A 20560-nucleotide genomic window follows, 5' to 3' on the forward strand; every position below is an offset into this window, starting at 1 on the left:
TGCCGATTTGCCCGACACTGAATAAGACTGGAGCATCATGAGAGACCAAGTATTGAGGCAGGAGGCAACCTCTGATGTATGCAGATCCAATGGTTGGCCCCAAATGGATTCTAGGTACCTTCCAGCATCCTTCACAGAAACTGCCTCCGCAGAATCCTGTATAACTTGCATTAGGACCACTTCCATGGACTTCTATGCGGTCTGAAAGAAGGACAAGGAAATGGACTAGGGAATGTTCATGATGACAGGTAACTTTCTCTGGTCCTGTGGAATTGCCCTGGTAGGCTCCCTATCGGACTTGGTCAGTCAAAGTAGTGGCTTATGGCATTTCCATTCCTAAGGGTTGTGACTAACACTAAGCCGCGACCCCGTTAGATCATGATTTATTGCATCAATTAGACCGAGTTCAAAGCATTTTACTTACCTTTGAAAAATCATATTTACAGGTTTTCGTTATTAGATTTTTTTTGTTTTGATGTCTATTTAAAGCTAAAAATACAATTTGTGTTTATAAATTGGTGTTTCTCATTTTTATATATGAGGTAAGCATTATATAGATAAGGTATTATTTTGATTTAAGATAGCACAATTATATGTATGTATCCACGAAGCTAGTAAGACTAAGATTTAGATACTTGAACAAATAGGCTCCATTGGTTTGGGATTTCGAATTTAATTGACTAATTGTTAATGGGTGAGGCTACGGTATTTAATGAGTGAGCGCTCAGGCCTCTTACTATCTTGAGATGAAATAGACGACGGCAACAGCCCGCAACAGGTAAGCTGGGGTCTCTGGCAGTTGATGAAGAGGAGTGTGTAGTTTCCAGCAGGATAGTGTATCTTTAGTATAAGCGATAAAATGTGACATATGGTATACAATTTGGTCAGCATGGGCTACAGGCCATAATAGCTAAACTGAGGTCTTTGGCAGTTGATGAAGATGAGCGTTTAGTTTCCAGTAGGATAGAGTATCTTTAGTATAAGGGAGAACAAGACTTGTGCTATATAGCTTGGTCGTTATGGAATGGTGTCATTTCCTCCTTCGAATTCACTTTATCTGGCTTATTTTGCACATTTTTTTCGTTTTTGTGAGTAACTAAATATTGAAATATTTCTAGAGAGACCTGTTGGCGTCTAACCTATTGGGCAGGAATCGAGAGCGAAATGTTGTTAGTTAACAAGAACATACGACTATGACTTTGTATACATGCGTATATAGTTAATGATGTCGATGTAGAAGGGCCTTTACAAGTTAACATTTTTTTTTTTTTTAATATATTGTTTTTTCATCTCTCAGGTTTGACTGTTATGTTATGTTAAAATGGCTTTTATAGAGCGCACGGCTACTCAAAAAGAGTGTCCCGGTGCTTTTATTTAGGGTAGGCTGCAGTATACTAACATAACACATTAAAAGAGAAAGTGTCACAGACAGAAAGAAAACAACGAGCAAAAAAGACCTACTGGGTGAACAACCAGGTTTTGAGGTCCTTTCTAAAAGCTAGTAAGCTGGTGGCTCCCCGAAGTGTAAGAGGCAGAGAGTTCCACAGCTGTGGTGCCAGTAGTCCAAAGGAGCGACCTCCCAAGCGCACTCTCTTCACTCGCGGGACGATCGCCAAAAACAGGGATTCTGATCTCAGAGAGCGAGCCGGTCGGTAGAAGGCAAGTCTCCTTTGGAGGTACTTTGCTCCCGTCGCATGGAGGGCCTTGTATGTCAGGGTCAAAGCCTTAAAGGTGATCCGCTTGCGGATTGGGAGCCAGTGCAGGGTCTGGAGCAAGCCCGCAGCACTAACGCGTCTATTCAATCCAAAAATCGCTCTCGCCGCAGCATTCTGCACAATTTGGAGCCGCTGTAGCAGGTACTCTGGCAGGCCCAGGTACAGAACGTTTGAATAATCTAGCCTAGAGCCTATCAGGGCCTGCACAGTCAGCTTCCTGTGCTCCTCCGATAAGAGGGGAAAAAACCTCCGTAACATCCTAAGGAGGCCGAAGCAAGTGCCCGACACTCCCAGGATCTGGGACTTCATAGTCAACCCCTTGTCCATCTTGACCCCCAAGTTCTTAGCCATTTGGGATGAACAAGTTGGGGGGAACATATTGGTAGGCCACCAAGCCTGCCAGTCTGGCTCCGTGTCACACCCAAAGAAAAGTACCTCAGACTTATCGGAATTGCACTTGAGGCTGTTCAGTTGAAACCATTGAAACACAGCCCCAAGGCAATCCCGGATACTCTCCCCATCAAAGTCTCCTCCTCTCTTGCACGAGAAGAGGAGCTGGGTGTCGTCTGCATAAGATACGATCCGGGCCCCAAACGACTCCGCCAACGCCGCCAAAGGGGTCATGAAGATATTAAAGAGGGTTGGGCTCAGAACTCGGGCTCGGGACTGTAAGAATTCCGAGACAACTGACAGCATTTTAGAATAAGGGCTCAACAATGTGTAGTATCACTTAGACACACATGAAGTTATAGTGTAAATAGGTAATTTCAGTTTTAATTTGAAAAAATTGTTATTGAGAAAACAGTCATGTTGGAGGAGACTCAAACTCTTAGTAATTGGTAATAAATGTAATAGTCTATAGCAATTTTAAACAATATAACAGACTTCATTTCAAATTATTAATCTATTTCAAATATTTAAATTCTATGTTTAGATAACAGATAACACAGAAGAATGAATCGTGGTTACTAGAGAAAGTGGAATTTGCAAACATGAAAGATTTACTTGTTTTCTAATACATGAAGGTACTCCTAGATGTTAAATACTATGTATGTGTATTTATACATAAAAGATATAAGAGAAGCAATAAAAAGTTAGCGAACCACTGCAAATAAAGAGGTGACCCCGTCATATAATTGCAACATTTTCCCATATACTGGCTCAATATAAACTAAATATTTGAAACTTTGATTTTTTACTTTAAGCCACAGCATCAATTTACCATTTTTCTGAGCAAATAGACTAAACTCCCTGGAGCTAACATAATATGATATGGTGGACAAAAAAATGGACCCTAGATGAGCTTAAAATGTCGTTAATTCATATCTCCCCCACTATCTCTATAAAGGTCCTGATTGCAATTAGAGTATAAATAGGAGGAAATTGTTTAATATAAAAACGAATATGGTATAGAGGACGAAACATTGTGGGCTAAGAAAGTTATTGCTTAGAAGATGCTAATGTAAAATACGATGGACTGTGTGGCACTATATTCCTATAAATCTAACTTGTCAAAAACAGAGTAGTTTAATTTCCAATTGGTCACTGAATTTTTTCCCCCTCTTTCTTTCCTCTGTGCAAATTGTACAAGATTTGTATTTTGAATTTCATATTTGTCTTTTTAAATTGTGTATTTAGAAAAATTAGGTTGTGTACACACACACACCTTTTTTTTATAGTTTTTAATTTATTATTTTTGATTCTTGTGCCTTGTGTTAGAATTTGCGGTACAAAAGGGGGTGGTGATGGACGGAGCATCAGAACCAATCAAACACTCACATCCAGTCAACAGATCCGGGTTTGATCCATCACCGTTCTTTAGCCCCCACTGCCACCCCAGTTCAGACATGGCCATATGCAAATCAGTCTGACCCTGTGCCTCATGGGAACAGTCCAGCCCGAACTGCCAAGCCATGCTTTCCCTGGACCGGAAACAAGCTTCCTAGGACCGGTTTCTGGCATTTCAGCCGTCTTCAGCCAGGCTTGCTTGAATCCAGTGGCAAAGTGAGCAAGGGACTCACGTCTGAGCATACCCTGCCAACTTATGGCAAACAAAGCGGTACAAAAGGGGGTGGTGATGGACGGAGCATCAGAACCAATCAAACACTCACACGCAGTCAACAGATCCGGGTTTGATCCATCACCTTTCTTTAGCCCACTCTGCCACCCCAGTTCAGACATGGCCATATGCAAATCAGTCTGACCCTGTGCCTCATGGGAACAGTCCAGCCTGAACTGCCAAGCCATGCCTTCCCTGGACCGGAAACAAGCTTCCTAGGACCTGAACTAGGCTGAAGACGGCTGTAATGCCAGAAACCGGTCCTAGGAAGCTTGTTTCCGGTCCAGGGAAGACATGGCTTGGCAGTTCGGGCTGGACTGTTCCCATGATGCACAGGGTCAGACTAATTTGCATATGGCCATGTCTGAACTGGGGTGGCAGAGTGGGCTAAAGAACGGTGATGGATTAAACCCAGATCAGTTGACTGGGGGTGAGTGCTTGCAATGTTCAACACTCCGTCCATCATTTCCTTTGGTTTTTGCTTTGTTCGCCATAAGTTGGCAGGGTATGCTCAGATGTGAGTCCCTTGCTCACTTTGCCACTGGATTCAAGCAAGCCTGGCTGAAGACGGCTGTAATGCCAGAAACCGGTCCTAGGAAGCTTGTTTCCGGTCCAGGGAAGACATGGCTTGGCAGTTCGGGCTGGACTGTTCCCATGAGGCACAGGGTCAGACTGATTTGCACTTGGCCATTTCTGAACTGGGGTGGCAGAGTGGGCTAAAGAACGGTGATGGATTAAACCCAGATCAGTTGACTGGGGGTGAGTGCTTGCATTGTTCATCACTCCGTCCATCATTTCCTTTGGTTTTTGCTTTGTGTTAGAATTTGGACTTCAGCTTTTATGACCGTTTGATTTAGAAGTATACGAAGTATTGTCATATCAATTTTTTGGTTAAAGAATATTTTGTTCTTGTATGTAATGTCGACACTAAGAGAACACATTTTATGTTTTTGTGTAAACAGCCCTGAAGAAGTGAGAAACTCACGAAACACGTGTTGGCCTGGCTGTGGATGTCAAGCTCCGTAATGGAGAATTTTGATCAAATGTTAGAAATAAAGAAGCTTTGAAATAAAGACTTTTCATGGACTTTTGCATTGCAACGTGTGTCCTTCTCAGTACATTAACTAAAGTTTGTCTATATGGATTATTGTGGGTGAGGGAAACAGGGATATGAGAATTAGCGCTGGGCTAAGTTTCTAATTTCCCTTTGTGAACTATATTATATAACATGGTGAGGTCTCACAACCACACAACATAATAATCCGCTTACCTACAATGGTGAAGAAAGTTTCCAATTTCTTGGAGAAGGTCTTAGGATTTTGAGAACTCACTGTATAATCCCCATTGATCTAACATCTAATTCTACTGGAGTCAAGTAGCTGTAGAAATTGACACAACCAAATGGTAACAAGCATTTGTAAAGCCAATAAGTCTAGCTCACTATTTTAGAAGTGGCAATGCTTCTTTGCCGTCATGCTTGTGTATGCGGTTACATGGATAGGCCTGTGGCTGAACGAGAATCATTCATCAGTTGGATGGACGACTGAAATAATGGACGGATGAATGAGTGAGTGCCAGTGCATCAATAATTAACATGAAATATATCCTTTGCAAAGTTGAGGCAGGAATTTAACTGCTGCAATGAGAGAACATTAGGCAATGAATAAACAACAGTAATGCTGAAAACTAAAAGTATGTTCAAAGACCAGAGAGGAAAAGGCTACACTGTGTGATCTACATGGTCTTCATCTGGTGTGAAACACTACATTTCTTTGATACCGGTTTAAAATGAGTGACACTACCTCCAATAAGGTCTGTTTATATCCACAGGGCACCTTGGTAGTCATCTACGATGTCATCTGCTAGGGGGTGCCACCTATGAACCCACTTAACAGAACAGTGCCTACATTGATGTGTAAAAGGTACCTTGCCTGGGGCACAAAAATACCCCAAGAAGAACTTTCTTCCCATGCAAATGTAATAATAATAATAATAATAATAATATCCACATTTGTAAAGCGCGAACAATCACCCGTAAGGGTCTCTAGGCGCTGGGGGCCGTCGGGAAGATTAAGCAAGCTGTTGCCCAGAGTTACATGGTGCTGGGCTAATCTGCCGCCGGCGCCGGGGATCGAACCGTGATCCCCAGATTCCGGAGTCAGTCGCCCTGGCCGCGGCGCCACACCTCTTCCTATTATAGAGGATTGGAAACTTTTCAAAGCTTGTTATAGGGCACCAGACTATTGTCACCTCTTCAGGCTCACGCAGACAGAGGTACACTGTCATATTGGAGAAATTAATCCTATTGACAATTGAATCCTTCCTCTGATAGGCCGAAGGAGTTTTGGCATTGCGAAAGCCACACCACCACTGGCCTATGAGAATGGTGCCCCTACAATGCATAGCACCAATGTATCCAATAGTCAGTCTTTGTCTGCACACAGTCAAATATTTGGGAAACTAAAAAATGTTTTATTCCACGCCTAACAGGTAAACAACGGAGAAGAGACACCAACTTTTTTTGTTAATGTCAGCCTTCTCAAAACATACATCAAGGACATTTCTACTGGCTGAGAATGGTGGTACTGGCTACATATAAATGGTGACCTGTGGAACCAAGCGACAAGACTTCTAATCTGGGCTTCTATGCTAGACAGAACCATGTATTCTTGGGCACATGACTGCATCAGACAGTAAGTCAGTTAACTCATTTTTCAACAGTGGTAGGTATCTAGATTATGCTGTCCATGAACAGTAATACAGAGGATATTTACATGTGTACATACATTTTAAATGATTAAAAAAAACACACACATCATAGCCTGTACATCTACAGCAGGTACTGAAGTAAAACCATAGCTAAGACGACACTGAAAGCAGGCGTATGTGACAGCAGCCTGCTGGTTCGAGGACAGGGATGGTGCTTCTTTTCACACAGGTGCCCATTCCCACCAGCACAATTACAGTCGAGTAATACGCAGGGTGCTGTGAAAATCTACTTTAGTATTCTGGTGGGATAAAGATACACAGACAGTCTCCGCGCCACAGCTTTTATGGTATCCAACTTAGGAACATTGTCATTACTTCCTGCAAAGGTGAGGGCGGTGGGTGCAATAGAAATTGAGAAACATCAGCATTTCACTGTGCAAAGCGGCATCCGGAAGCTATCTGCAGCTGAAAAAGAATATAGCAATCTTCTCTAACTGTGTGGAACTTGGCATTTTATTAAGCTGTAGACAGTTTACCTCCATCCAACCAAAGGAGGAAAGGAGGCAAGTTCTGGGATGACTCCATACTCAAGGGAGAGAGAGAAGACTAATTTAGGGTCAGCAGCATAGAAGAATAAAGAGATGCCAAAGAATCCCACATGGTCTGCTAGAGGTTGAACGTATACATTAATAAAAAGGGTTGGGCTCAAGGACGAGTCCCGAGTGACTTAACACTCAACTGTAAGTGTCTCAGAGTAGAAAGCATAGCTAACAAAAAGGGCTGAATCACGAGGCTTTCTAGTGAAGGATGTTCTGACCGAAATGGCGGCTCCCCTGGGCAAATCCTTCTTGCGATCAGGCCGTTGACCCGAGTAATAAATGATGGTTTGGTCAAGTAGCCAACATGGTGTCTAAAAGAGCTTCACTAAATGCCAACTTTTACATTTTTTAAATAATTATTATATTTGTTAGGGTGCAGGAATCATCCTGGAGGGGTTCTCTTGGCGCCAAGTCCGTCAAATGCAGGTCACAGTTCCATAAGGTGATTAAAGATCAAACAACCATGTTTTCAGGAGTTTCTTGAAAAGGATTAGGTCTGAACAAGAGCGAAGGGGCAAGGGTAGCCGAGAAATAAAAGAAGCTGCCACCATAGCTGGCTTTATGGATACATTTAGGACATAGTAGTAGGAGCTCGCTGGATTGGAATCGACATGCCGGCATATAGGGCTGCAGTTTATTTTTAAGCTAGCATGGTCCCTTCCCATGTAGTGATTTAAAAAACAAACACAAGTTTGAAGAGCGCACTTTTTTTTATGGGGAGCCAATGAAGGGAGTGTAACACAGGTGCATATGGAGATCGTGGAGGAAGATGCCCAAATTTGGAACCAATTTTTGAGGTGTCGGGGGTGATCCAAGTTCGGCTGGCCACCAGTCCGCGGACCAGATTGCATGCGCCTTCTGAAGTAGTAGGACCTCCGTCTTACTAGAGTTGAGCTGAAGGAGGTTAGCAACCATCCATTAGATTAGAATCCATGGTAATGACCAATTGTGTGTCATCAACATATGTGATTGTGTCACAGCCGCAAGACCTCATAAGCCTGGCAAAGGCAGCCACATATATGTTAAAGAGAGTAGGGCTCAAAATGGATCCCTGTGGCACCACTTTGTCAAGGGCCATGGATTTTGAGATAAGAATCCATATGTACACTACAAGTTCATTCTGATAAAACGTTTTCCACCCATTTCAAAGATTTGCCGCTGACACCAATCTCCTCCAATCTTTGAATTAGAGTTGGGTGGGAGATGGTATCAAAAGAAGCTGATAGATCAAGGAGATTCAGCACAGCTGAATTCACCTGATCTAGCATGAGTCCGATTGTGTTGGTGACCTCCATTAAGGAGGACTCAGTGCTGTGACATGCACGGAAGCCTGATTGGCAGGGAGCAAACAGAGTTGGATTCCAAAAAAGACACCAATTGGTGGTTTGCCAGTGACTATGAAAACCTTTCACAATGAGACGGAGCAATGATATAGGCCTATAGTTTTGTATATCCGTAGAATCCGCCAAAGGTTTTATTAAGAATGGATCTAATCCATGCATTTTTCCATTTTGATGGACGAGTTGCCAACTTAAACGAGAGATTACATAGATCTGTGATGGGGCAAGAAAGATGGGGGCCAGAGTGGTAATGACATAAGGGGCGTTGGGATCCAACGGGGATCCAGATTTAATCCTGTGTAATCTGTCCAAAACGTGATCAGGGGTGGCAGGATTAAAATACTCCAGGGTGGAGGACTGGGAGTAAACACACACTTCTGAGGAGGCTAGTTTTGCAAATGCCACATTATTTGAAAGAGATCGATATTATTAATCTTTTGGTCAAAATGAGCTGCCAGATCGTCGCAAGGCGTCTGAGATGCTGGGATGGTAGAACTACCGGGGGTTGGATTAGTGAATTCTTTTAGAATTTTAAAAAACTCTTTAGAGGAGTTTTTTGCTAAATTGATTCTGTCCACTATGTGAGAGCTTTTTGCAGTGTTGCATATTTTTAGATATTTTCTTAATGCCATTTTTAACTGCCTATCAAGGCTAGTTAGATTATACTCATCAGGGAATGCTACAACAGATGGAGTGGCCGTTGAGTGAAGCCATGTTTCAGTGATAAAACATAAATCAGGTTTGGTAGAATCTAAAAGATCACAGAGCTCCGAAGCATGCTTTGGAATAGAACGCGCCTTGAGATCTAAGCTGTTTAACTGCGAGACGGTGCATCTAGACGCACCAGAGGAAATCCTTATTTTGCCGACTTTAGGGCTATATCCTGTGGTGCAAAGTTACTCTAACTTGGTCTGGCACAGGAAGGAGTACAGCAGAAGTTGCCCCTGTTACAGTGCCATGGAGCTTCCTCATCCAAAGTCAGATCCCTGTACAAGGGGTACTAGAATTTAAATTCCTTATCATAGTGAGCGCAGAGCTAGTATACTAGTATAGGCTAAAGTGGGCAATGGCTAACCCAGTAGAAAAGATGCAGCCTTTCTGGCGGCTTCCATGCGCGGACGGGTGCAGACTAGCTTGCCTTTGGCACACCAGCGGCACGCCCGCTGTGCGTTGGGGCTTCACTTAAATACTAAATTAATGCCCGGGAAAGAAGAAATTTGAAGACTAGAACGTTGACTGCCCAAGATGGCGGCAGCCAACGACCCCGAGAATAGAACTGAATGGTGCTTCTTCTCTTTCCTCGAAAGGCACAAGCCCCAGTGGAACAGATAACAGCATTGTACAGGTGAAGGGGAAGTGGGAGTTCTTTCCTAAAAGTTTGTTTTATCGTTTTTACAAATTTTAAAAACTGCAGATAAAATTAGTGCCAAATAAAAATAAAGTGATAGAAAATAAAAAGTCCTTTTAAGGCTGTTTTTATATGAAATAGTGTGCAATCATACCCTGCATCCGTTTCTCTAAAGTGAGGGCAGAAGGTTGCAGGACTTCTGTAACAATGTCGTTCTTCGTCTCAACAGTAGGCAAAGGCAACTCAAGAACCTCTGCTGCTTTTTTGATGGAGTGGCATGACGCAGCTCCTTGAGGAAGGGGTCCAGAACTCCATCTCAGGGGAGGTATCTATGCCACTAGCCTCAGCAAGAACGTATAGTTTCCTACCGGTCAATGTATTTTTACAGCTTGAACAATTTTCTGGATTCACATGCTGTGCATTATTCCGCCATCTAGTGGTTGGGCCCAGAACTGTTGCATTTCTTCTACTTGTTTTTGTTGGTGGGCGTCGGCATAACATTTGGTGTCCTCCAGTGATGTTGACATGGTTCCCCGGGAAGCTCCCACTCTTGGTCGCCATCTTCAGAATCTTCTTTTTTTTCCACTTCCTTCGGTCTCATCTTTCTGGTGGAAGAGGGTGAGTTAGCTAGTGAATCCAGAAAATTCTTCAAGCTGCAAACCTACACCGACAGGTAAGAAACTATACGTTTGCAGCGTGAATCTTTTCTGGTTTCACATGCTGTGCATAGATTTTGTAGAGGTTTGCTAGTCTTCTGGTGGTTGGATGGAAGAAAACCGTTGGTTTGTGAAAATTTGCTGCAAGACCTTTTGTCCTACTTGTGCTTCTTAATTCATTTGAATGTCCACACAAGAATGTTTTGTGAACGTGTGCACTGAAGACCATGTTGCAGCCAAGCAAATATCTTGAATTGGAGAATTTGCTAGAAATGCGACTGTTGCTCCTTTCTTCCTTCTTGAGTGAGCCCATGGTGCTCCTTGTAAATTATGTCCTGCTTGTTTGTGGTATAATTGTATGGCTTGAGCAATCCATCTTGCGATGGTGTTCTTCGTAACAGGTCGTCCTAGGAAGCGGTTAGCAAAAGATACAAAGAACTGATTTGTTTTCCTGTATTCCTTTGTCCTTTCAATGTAATACAGGACTGCTCTTCTAGCGTCAATAGTGTGCAATGCTTTTTCTGCTTGTGTATTTGGACTTTGGAAGAAACTCGGAATCTGTACAGTGTAGTTTATGTGGAATTTTGATACCACCTCTGGTATACAATGTGGACCAGTTCTCATGACAATTCTGTCATTAAGTATTTGGAAGTAGGGTTCCTGTAGTGTTAGTAATTCACGAACTCAAAGTAGAGATGTAATTGATACTAAAAATGTGACATTTGTGGAGTTGCTTTGTGTAGTGGTTCAAATGGTGCCTTCATCTGAGCCAGTACTATATTTAAGTTCCATGTGGGTGCTGGTACCATTTTTGGAGGCGCGATTATTTTAGCTCCTTCTAGGAACCTTTTGACTACGTGAGAAGTGAAAAAAGTCTTTCCAGTTTCTCCTCCTGTATAGGCTACAATTGCTGTTAAGTGTACCTTTAATGACGTGTAGCTTAGATTACTTTGTAGTAAATACGTCGGGTATTTTAGAACTGTCCTTTCCCTTGTGATCCTCTTTGAGAGGTTTTCTTTAAGGCACCATTCTCTTCCATTTTGCTGTGTAACATTTTCTTGTTGTTGGATTTCTTGCTTCTCCTAGTACTGCCATTGTAATTTCTGGCAGTTTGAGGTGTGCAAATTCTAAGTCCTCAGGAGCCATGCAGCTAGGCTTAGGCTCTAGGGTTCTGGTTCAAGTACCTTTCCGTTTTGCATTGTTAATGTCTTTTCTTTTCGGAAGCCTGTGCACTGTTCCCTGTGTTATCTCCATTATCTCTGAGAACCAGGTTTGTCTGGCCCACTGTGGCGCAATCAGAATAATGGTCATGTGGCTTATCTTGCATTTTTTGATCACTCTGTGGAGAAGTGGTATTGGGGGAAAAGCGTAAGCAAATATCCCTGACCAGTCTTTCCATAGCACATTCCCTAGGGCCTGCGTGCAAAGATGCCTGGATGCGAAGTGTTGGCATTTTGCATTGAGGTGACTTGCAAATAGGTCGATTTGCGGAGTCCCCCATTTCCTGAATATTTTGTGTAGTTCGGATTGATTCAGTTACCATTCGTAGGATGTGGACGTCTGTCTGCTCAGTCTGTCTGCCTCTACATTGTCTTTTCCCGGCAAGTGCACTGCAATTATGTCTATACTCTTTGGGATTGCCCATTTCCATAGTTTTTGAGCTAGCATTGAGAGTGCTAAAGACTGTGTTCCTCCTTGCTGGTTTATGTAAAACATGTTGGTTGTGTTGTCTGTTTGTATTAACACTTTCTTTCAGTAAAGCTCCTTTTGAAAGGCTTTTAAGGCTAGGAACACTGTTTTTAGCTCCAGGAAATTGATGTGTTTTACCGCATCTTCCTGCGTCCACAATCCTCTTACCTTGAGGCTGTTCATATGTGCTCCCCATCCTATCTGGGAAGCATCTGTTATGGTTACTGTTGAAGTTGGTTGTGTGAAAACTCTTCCCCTTGCTATGTTTTGTTTTGGTCCACCATGCCATCTCCTGATGAACTGTTTGCGTGACAACCACTAGATTTTCTTGCGCTTTTGGTGGGAGGATCTGGAGATTCAATGACACCAGAGACCTTGAGTGGGGCTGCAACTGCGCCAATCTCTATTATCGTCTGTCCCGGCCATAAAAAGCTTAGCCTCCCTCTTTTTAATGGCCTTTGGATGCATGCTCTGGCACGACCCTCAGGATCTGGTGTCCTGGTCATGACATTTGTCCCTCACAAGTGCCGTGTGTCAAAAGTTGTTGCACTTAAAACTTTTTGGGAAGATGAATGACAAACTCCGTGCAGAATAGAGACCTTGTGAGGAAAAAAGGGAAATGATGTTGGTATGACAATAGAGGGGTTTTTATGGGGACAGCAACGTCACTTCTGGCATCAAAGTGGGCATCTCATGATGTCAGAGAAGAACTATGGAACATTTGCTGGACCAGTCTAGCACCTACAAGTATTTAAGATGTGATAGTCTGCAGGTAGAACAATCAGAACATTAAAATGTAATGTGAATTTTTCAAACAGAGCTTCAAATGCGACTGGCGCCATCAAAAGATTTGCCTAAAAATAATCAGGAGCTATTGGAGTGACTATCAAGGCGTTATAGCAAAACTGGCCACTCGCCATACGGCTCAATAGCTATGAATATACAAACCACAAGAAGATTGGAAAAATTATTTATAGAAAAGCATCAAAAAAATTCCTAATTTAAGAGAATCGACTCTCCACTGTTGATTGTGGCTAGAGATGGCCCTCATTCTACTAAATGCTTTCACTAATAAAAAAATAATTAATTTGGTTTGTGACTGTGTCTGGCTGAAGAAACTGCATTGAAATCCTTTACTTTAAATACTTTAAAAGAACTATGTGCAGATTACAAGAAGACTCTATGGCTGAACTATTGTTACTGTCAAAAACAGAACTGAGCACAAAGAAGAAATCCGACCAGAAGACACAGACTTTGCACACTCGGCTAATACAAGAATATTAAATGTTTTAAAGGCATGTACACAACTAACAGAGAGGAACCTAGAAAAAACATTAAGCAGAGCTACAAAGAAGGAATTTTTAAGATTCAGGAGTCTTCACGTCATTTTTTAGGCAGTTTGAAGACGTCTGGCATGCAATCGATAAGCAGCAATCTATCTGTTGACTTTGCCAGCTCTGAAAGGAAGCAACTGAACACATATATTGCTTATTCAGCAACTTATTAAATTAAGGAAGCATCAAAAATCAATGCTAAGCTCAAACTCAGGAGCTAGAAAAGACCCAATTGATCGGTGTTTTAAGGGACTATCAAATGAAGATATGGTCTGTTTAATTACATTTTTAGGGCTGGAGGAGCAATAATACAATATCTGTCATAATAAGAGGAATAAATGAAATCCTTGTTGTAAACTAATATTGATGTTTTGAACGATTCTATGATAAAACTAACAATACGTATTGTATATGGTTTTAATCAAACTCATACAATAAAGTTGCATTGACTAAGAACAGGTAGGTTGAGCTACACAGTGCCTAAACTCACCTGTGATTGTAAAGGCACTTTCACCTATCAGGGTGACTGTTCAAAAGTTAAGACTTACTTGAAGCCATGTCCACAGCATCATTTGGGCACTGAACAAGTGGACCGGCGACTGCACAAGCTGAGGAACTTTGTCACAAACCATTAACAAAGTTGGTCATAGAACTGACATCACTTATTCACGTTGGCCTAACAAGGCAATGGCTATGCCTTGAAAATCGGTTTGAAACTAAACCTCTACGCTTGGCGTTCAGCCTAGTAAAGAACAGAGTTTCATCTAGTAGAGAAGAGGCCTCAAGGTTGAATGTTCCAAAGTCTAAACAAGCGCAAATTAATAAAGGATTCAGATACTTTCTGCCTTCTAGCGACTTGGATAACAGATGCATTTTCCTGTCAAAGGTGGAAGTACACTTCCCCTCGGTGATAAAAATAAAAAAGGGGCTGTCAAAGGCAACCCATCAAGAATAGTTTCAAACCAATACAAGTATTTACTCTGGCTCCTTCTTTCCTTCCAGTATTAATTACTGAATGGCAGGTCACAGTTGCATGTTTTCTGAAAGCTGTAGGTACTCTTTAAGGCACTGGTAGAGGATTGAAGGGTGCTTGCAGAGTTACCTGCCCCACGTGCTGGTGGGTGGGGCAGTGGGATGGGGGAGCTTGGTGAAAGGGGGAAAATGCTGGGAGGTTGGTCAAGAGTCTGGTTAGAATGTGGTTGCTAGTGATGCCAAATCCTTCTACAATACAATCAAAGGGTATTAGGCCTTCCTAGAAACGACCTCATAACGTAAAACCAGGCAGATGCAACATCAAAGGAGGCACAGGGTCAGACGTGGTCGCTGGGCACTCTGCACAGAATGGAACTACCACTTGCTGACGTCTTTCAATTTACCTCTTCCATATTAGGGTCTAACTTTATATAGGCACAGCAGGTCTCTTATTTGTCTCACTATCTTGTCCTCACTCCGCGCCTTCGCTCCTGTTCTGTGTTTTCTCTCAAGGGATCATGCCTGCTCCATCCATTCCCACACTCACCCACTGCTAAGTCACGCTTTCTCCATTCGGTTTCTCTCCATCTGTCTGAAGGCTTCCTCTCACACACTTGCTCTGTGGTCTGACACACACAAATCCTCTTTCTCTGGTCCCTCTGTCTCCGTGGCATCTCGCACTGTTTTTGAGGCGTCTGAGCCAGCCGCGGACAGGGGCCTCTGTGCAAAGAGCCACCTGGGAATACAGCCCTGTCCACAGAGAGTGGTCTGCAGACCTGGTCCTCTCCCACCCACTAGAGAGACACTTCACTTGGATCAATACTCTGCCAACGAAGAGACATCAGACTCTAGTTACCTTCCCGCATACGTAGATCACGCCTGTGTCCGGGTCATAGAATGGGAGGAGTGCACCGTTACTCGAATCAAGCTCCTGAAGGCCCATCGGCTCATCCAGGTTGTCCTGTAAGGAGAGGCCAGTCAAGTCATTTTTCAATCGAAAACCAACAGTTTAGAAGTTATACATTTGCATGCACTGCTTACTTTCGCCACAGTACATAAAGCATGCCATTCACCATCAGATCCAGACCCAAGAGCTCAAAAGAATCAGGTTATTTATAGAACAGCTTCCACAAGGACACAGTGGACCACAAAAACACACAGGGCTTCAAACACAATGAAGGATAATCCAGCACGCAACTAACTGCCTGGGGAGAGTATTATTTTACCTATCACAGAATACTGAAACCGCAGAGAAACATGCAGGAGTCCACACACTGAATACAGAGAAATAGGCAGGCATCCACACACTGAATACAGAGAAACAGGCAGGCGTCCACACACTGAATATAGAACAAACATTTTTCAAAAATCAATTCCAATTTCTAATACAACACGAAGGCTCCAATGAAGTAACAAAGCAAATGTATTTGAGTGCATTTTGATAATCTTTTTCTGCTTTTCAGAAGTATAACACAATATAAACATGACATGCACCCAATACATACAACAGTATTACGTAGCAGACTGAGAATAAGAAACCCCAAGTAAGACAGAAGCGACACTCTCTCCAATCTGTTTTGCATGAACAAATGAAGAGCTTGCAGAGGCAAGCAAGTGTAATAAGAAGTCCCTTTTTGAACATCACATGTCAGTATTTTAAGGTATTTAGAGTATGAGGCACTCATTCAACAAGATATAACTCCATTAAGGTAGCCACAAATCAGTTTCTTAATTTTTGACCTCTACATAGTCATCTAGTACACCCAGACTATGCAAGGATCATCTATTTGTGCTACTTACCTCAGCAATCAACCTCTCACTTTCTACCCATTTGGACAAATCAGACATCCATAGTCTTTGGGAGTCTGAGCAAGTTAAGTTGCAGGCGAGCTTGCTTTGTCACAGGCAACAACCCGAGCAAGCATAGTTTATCCTTTCTCGCCAGCCTCTCATGCATCAACGCACCCAAATGAGCCATCACATCTTCTTAAAATTGCCTCACAACCCCACTACATGTGCCCATAATCAGCTCCAGTTGGGACACGCTGCAGCCATGGCTGGATCCATGACATGAACTACTGAATGGGTGACACATGCCCTCATCAAGCACTTGCAACTATAAATAATAAGAACAGTCAGCATACAAAGTTCCCACTTAGCAAGGAGCCCGGGGGCACTCAGTGCACGTTTAGCTTTTGCCTGCATCTTGAAATACCCCCTGAGGTCCGGCACCATCACACATTTAAAATGTTCCTCCTCAACTGCAGATCTCTACCAAAACACTCCCTGGAGATTAAGATGCTTCTGGAAGATGAGGATCCAGATGCACTATTCCCGACGGAAACATGGCTACATAATGCATCAGAACCTGATCTGGTATAAACTCTGCCCGCGGGCTTTACTATTAAGCGGAATGACCGCGATAAAAAGAAAGGCGGAGGCATTGCCATAATTCATAAAAACTCTTAAATGTAGGGTTGAACCCAATTTCATTCTGGACTGCAAAAGTCTTTAACATGGCACGATCTTCCAGCCACTCCTTTGCCGGAGTCCTCATTTACCGCAGCCCAGGAGGGTGCGGTCAATTTCTTAAATCCCTTCCTGAGGTGGCAGCTACATTACTGGGCATGTCCCCCAATACCACCCTTATGGGGGGACTTCAGCCTACATTTTGATGATCCCAATAAGGCGGACGCATCCGAACTTACCCAGGATCTTTTAGCTATTCAACTTGCCCAAAAAGTCATAGGCCCCACACACAAGAAAGGCCATACACTAGACCCCATTTTCTGTAACCATACCGAAATGTCAGAGAGCGATCCTATCCGCATCCCCTGGTCGGACCCTTTCCTGATCCCCTTCCGCATAACCCCTTTACTGTGAACCCCGAGCAGCAAAGCCATCAAGAGGAAAGCACGCCCTTGGGCTAAACTTCCTGTAGACTCTTGGATCACAGCTCTTGATAATCTTAAACCTAAAGCCAACCTAAATCTCACCGCAGCCTCCGAAAACTTTACTCGCTGGATTGAGTCCTCACTTGATACGGTCGCTCCAGCTAAACTCAGCCACAAAATCAGAGAGAAAAAGACTCCATGGTACTCCCCCTTATTGCGAGTACTTAAACAGACATGCAAAAGACTGGAGAGGGAATGGAGGAAAGACTATCAAGACCTGAGCAAACTAAAACATAGAGAATCTATAAAAATCTATCAAAAGGAAATAAAAGTAGCGCAGGCCAGTTACTACGAAGGTATCATTACCTCTGGCACTAATACTCCCAGGGAAATTTTTCGCGCCGTGGAGGATATCCTAGAGCTCCCAAAAAATAAGCTAGCTCTTGAGGCATCCCCAGAACTGTTTAATGCACTGGCAGATTTCTTTCAGGGAAAAATTGAAAAGCTTTATACCACATTCCCTAGCTCCCCCCACCCCAGTGACCTATCAATGGACGTGCCCTTACACCATCCAGAACACGTGCTTAAGGAATTTGCAGCTCTGAACCTGGATAAGCTGACAAATTTTTTCACAAATAAAATCAGGCTCCCCTCTAGAGCCAGCCTCCCTACCCCCCACATATCCTACATAAAGCAGGAAACATGATCCTTCCTACTATTTTAGAAATTGTAAATCTTTCTATCTCTACTGGATCAGTCCCTGGTCCATGGAAACATGCCAAGGCCTTATTGAAAAAACCTAGCCTAGACCTAGATGGCCTAGGCAACTATCGCCCAATTTTGCTTCTGCCGGCCATCGTAAAAAAAAATTAAAAGCATGTGAACTCTCTTCTCTCCACCTTCTTGGAAACCCATGACCTCCTGCATGCCACCCAGACTGGGTTCCATCCTAAACAAGGAACCAAAACTGCTCCTCTTGTTGTGGTCGAGGACTCTAAACAAATTCTAGATCAAGTAGGGGCAGTTGCCATCATCCTCCTTGATCTAAGCTCAGCTTTCAACACCGTTAACTTTGCCATCTTAGTAGAGAGACTCAGGAGGGATCCAAGATGAGGCGATCTCCTGGACACAATCTTACCTAGACAAGAAAACCTGCCAGGTTTTTTCAGGGGGCGCAATATCTAGGAGACTAGAGCTCAGCTGCTGAGTCCCACAGGGATACTCGCTGGGCCCCACACTATTTAATGTGTATATACGTCCACTCGCTGATATCATCCTGCCTCACAGGATTAAGATCGTCACCTATGCGGATGACACACAGCTGGTCATAACTCTTAATGGTCCCCGCAACTTCCCCTCTGATTTTGAAACATGTCTGGAGAAAGTGGCCTCTTGGATGGAGTACTTGTGTCTCAAGCTTAACAGAGGCAAAACAGAACTCATGCTCCTAGGCAACCACTCCAGCATGGATCTTAATCAGATATGGCCCAAGTGCCTAGCCCCTCCCCACCCCCAAAACCAGGATAAAAAGTCTGGGTGTCTGGTTAGACAATTCTCTCAAGTTTGACCACCAAGCAGTGAAGGTGACAGGGGCCTGCTTTGGTACACTCAGACTACTCCGAAAGGTCCTCCCACTCCTTCCAATGGCTGCAAAAACAATCCTGAGTCCTGGTCCTACTATGATTGGACTCTGGCAACTCCCTCTACTTAGGGGCTCCCAAAGCAACATTAAGGAAGCTCCAAGTCGCTCAAAACTCTGGGGCCAGGATGCTACTCGGGATTCCAAAACCCAGTCAGCCAAGCCAGCCCTAAAAACCCTACACTGGCTGCAAATCCCCAAAAGAGTAAAATTCAAGGCCCTCTGCATTACTCATAAGACTATGTGAAACGGGCCAGGCTATTAACAAATCCCTCATCACCCCCTATCGCCCTAAGAAGGACCTGAGATCGGCTAGTCTCAATCTTGCAGTCGTTCCCAAAAATCAGGAAGACAAGAAGCGGAGGAAGATTATTTTCCTACAATGTGGCGAAGCTTTGGCACACACTACCCCCACACCTCCGCTTTGAACCCCATCTCCATCCATTTGGTAAACTTCCAAAACAGTGTTATTCCAACAATCGGCCCTATATTCTCACCCGTTTCTCTGTTCAATCACCAGCGCTGGGATGCCAGAGGGTAGCAATGCGCTCTACAAATGTTTAATAATAATAACTGATAACTATTACCTATTACTTTTTGTGTTTACATGCCTTCAGCCACTGTGCATCAGATGTATGCTCTCCTAGCTCCATTTCTTTCCTTTCTCCATTAATGGATGTGGTTGAAGCGAATAGGTTGAAATTCGAACTCCTGAGGTCAGTGATTTGACAGCAGTAATTGTCCCTGGTGTTTTGGGGAATAAAGGCCAGAGCCTGTGCTTCATGGCTTGGGAATTGAAAGAAGGTCACCCACAAGGCTACGATGGTTTCTGAAGGCGTCATAAGGTACAAATCCAGCTTTAACCCCTTCCATGCTCAGGCCGGCCGGGAGCCGTCCTGAGGCATGGTGGGAGTGTGCTCAGGACTGCTCAGGGCCGTCCTAGCATCCACCCACGGGGGAAGTGCTGGCGCTACACCCCCACCCCCCGTGAGCTGCCCATGTACGTGCCCCCACCGGGGATTGGCAGGGGAAGCCCTTCCTCTGCCTCCCCCCTCATCCCCTTCTGCATCATCAATGACGTCAGCGCGCAAGGTGCGCTGACGTCATTGAGGGATTCCCAACACGCTGGAAGCCATTTGCTCCAAGCACGTTGGAGAACACAGAGGTAAGTTTCTCCTCGTGGGATGGGGGCGATTTAAAAAGAGAGGCATCAAGGGAAAGGAAAGGGTTTTCCTTTCCCCTGATGCCTCTTTTGAGCATTCCTGGCTGCACGATCGTGCAGCAGGAATGCCCACTAGACACCAGGGATTTTTTTTTTGGAGCATGGAAACTGATAAACTGTTTGTGGGGAGCGGCCCCTTGGGCAAGGATCGATCTCCTTTTGGGGGCAATTTGTTGTGGCATTTTTAGACCAACCCCAGAGAGGCAGATCTCGCCATTGGCCCACTAGACTATCAGGGATTAATTTGTGGGGAGTGGCCCCTTGGGCAAGGGTTGCTCCCCTTTATGGGAGAATAATTGGAGCCACCTCTGCCCTCTTTTGGTGGTGGAGGGGAGGGGGGGCGCAGAAGCCACTTGACACCAGGGTTTTTTCAATTTTGGTGTT

The 20560-nt window shown here is 43.8% G+C and overlaps 1 protein-coding gene across 3 annotated transcripts in view; it reads right to left on the reverse strand.

The window, feature by feature from the left end:
* CORO1B (coronin 1B) overlaps nt 1–20560 on the reverse strand; it is a 189317-nt gene that overhangs the window by 56474 nt on the left and 112283 nt on the right. For all 3 annotated transcript variants that reach the window (XM_085651644.1, XM_085651645.1, XM_085651646.1), the window contains one exon: nt 15278–15382. In XM_085651644.1, coding sequence (XP_085507770.1) covers nt 15278–15382 — 105 coding nt within the window. The remainder of the gene's footprint in view (nt 1–15277; nt 15383–20560) is intronic.

The sequence above is a fragment of the Triturus cristatus genome, chromosome 4_1 (assembly GCF_964204655.1).
Source record: "Triturus cristatus chromosome 4_1, aTriCri1.1, whole genome shotgun sequence".
Taxonomy (NCBI): Eukaryota; Metazoa; Chordata; class Amphibia; order Caudata; family Salamandridae; genus Triturus; species Triturus cristatus.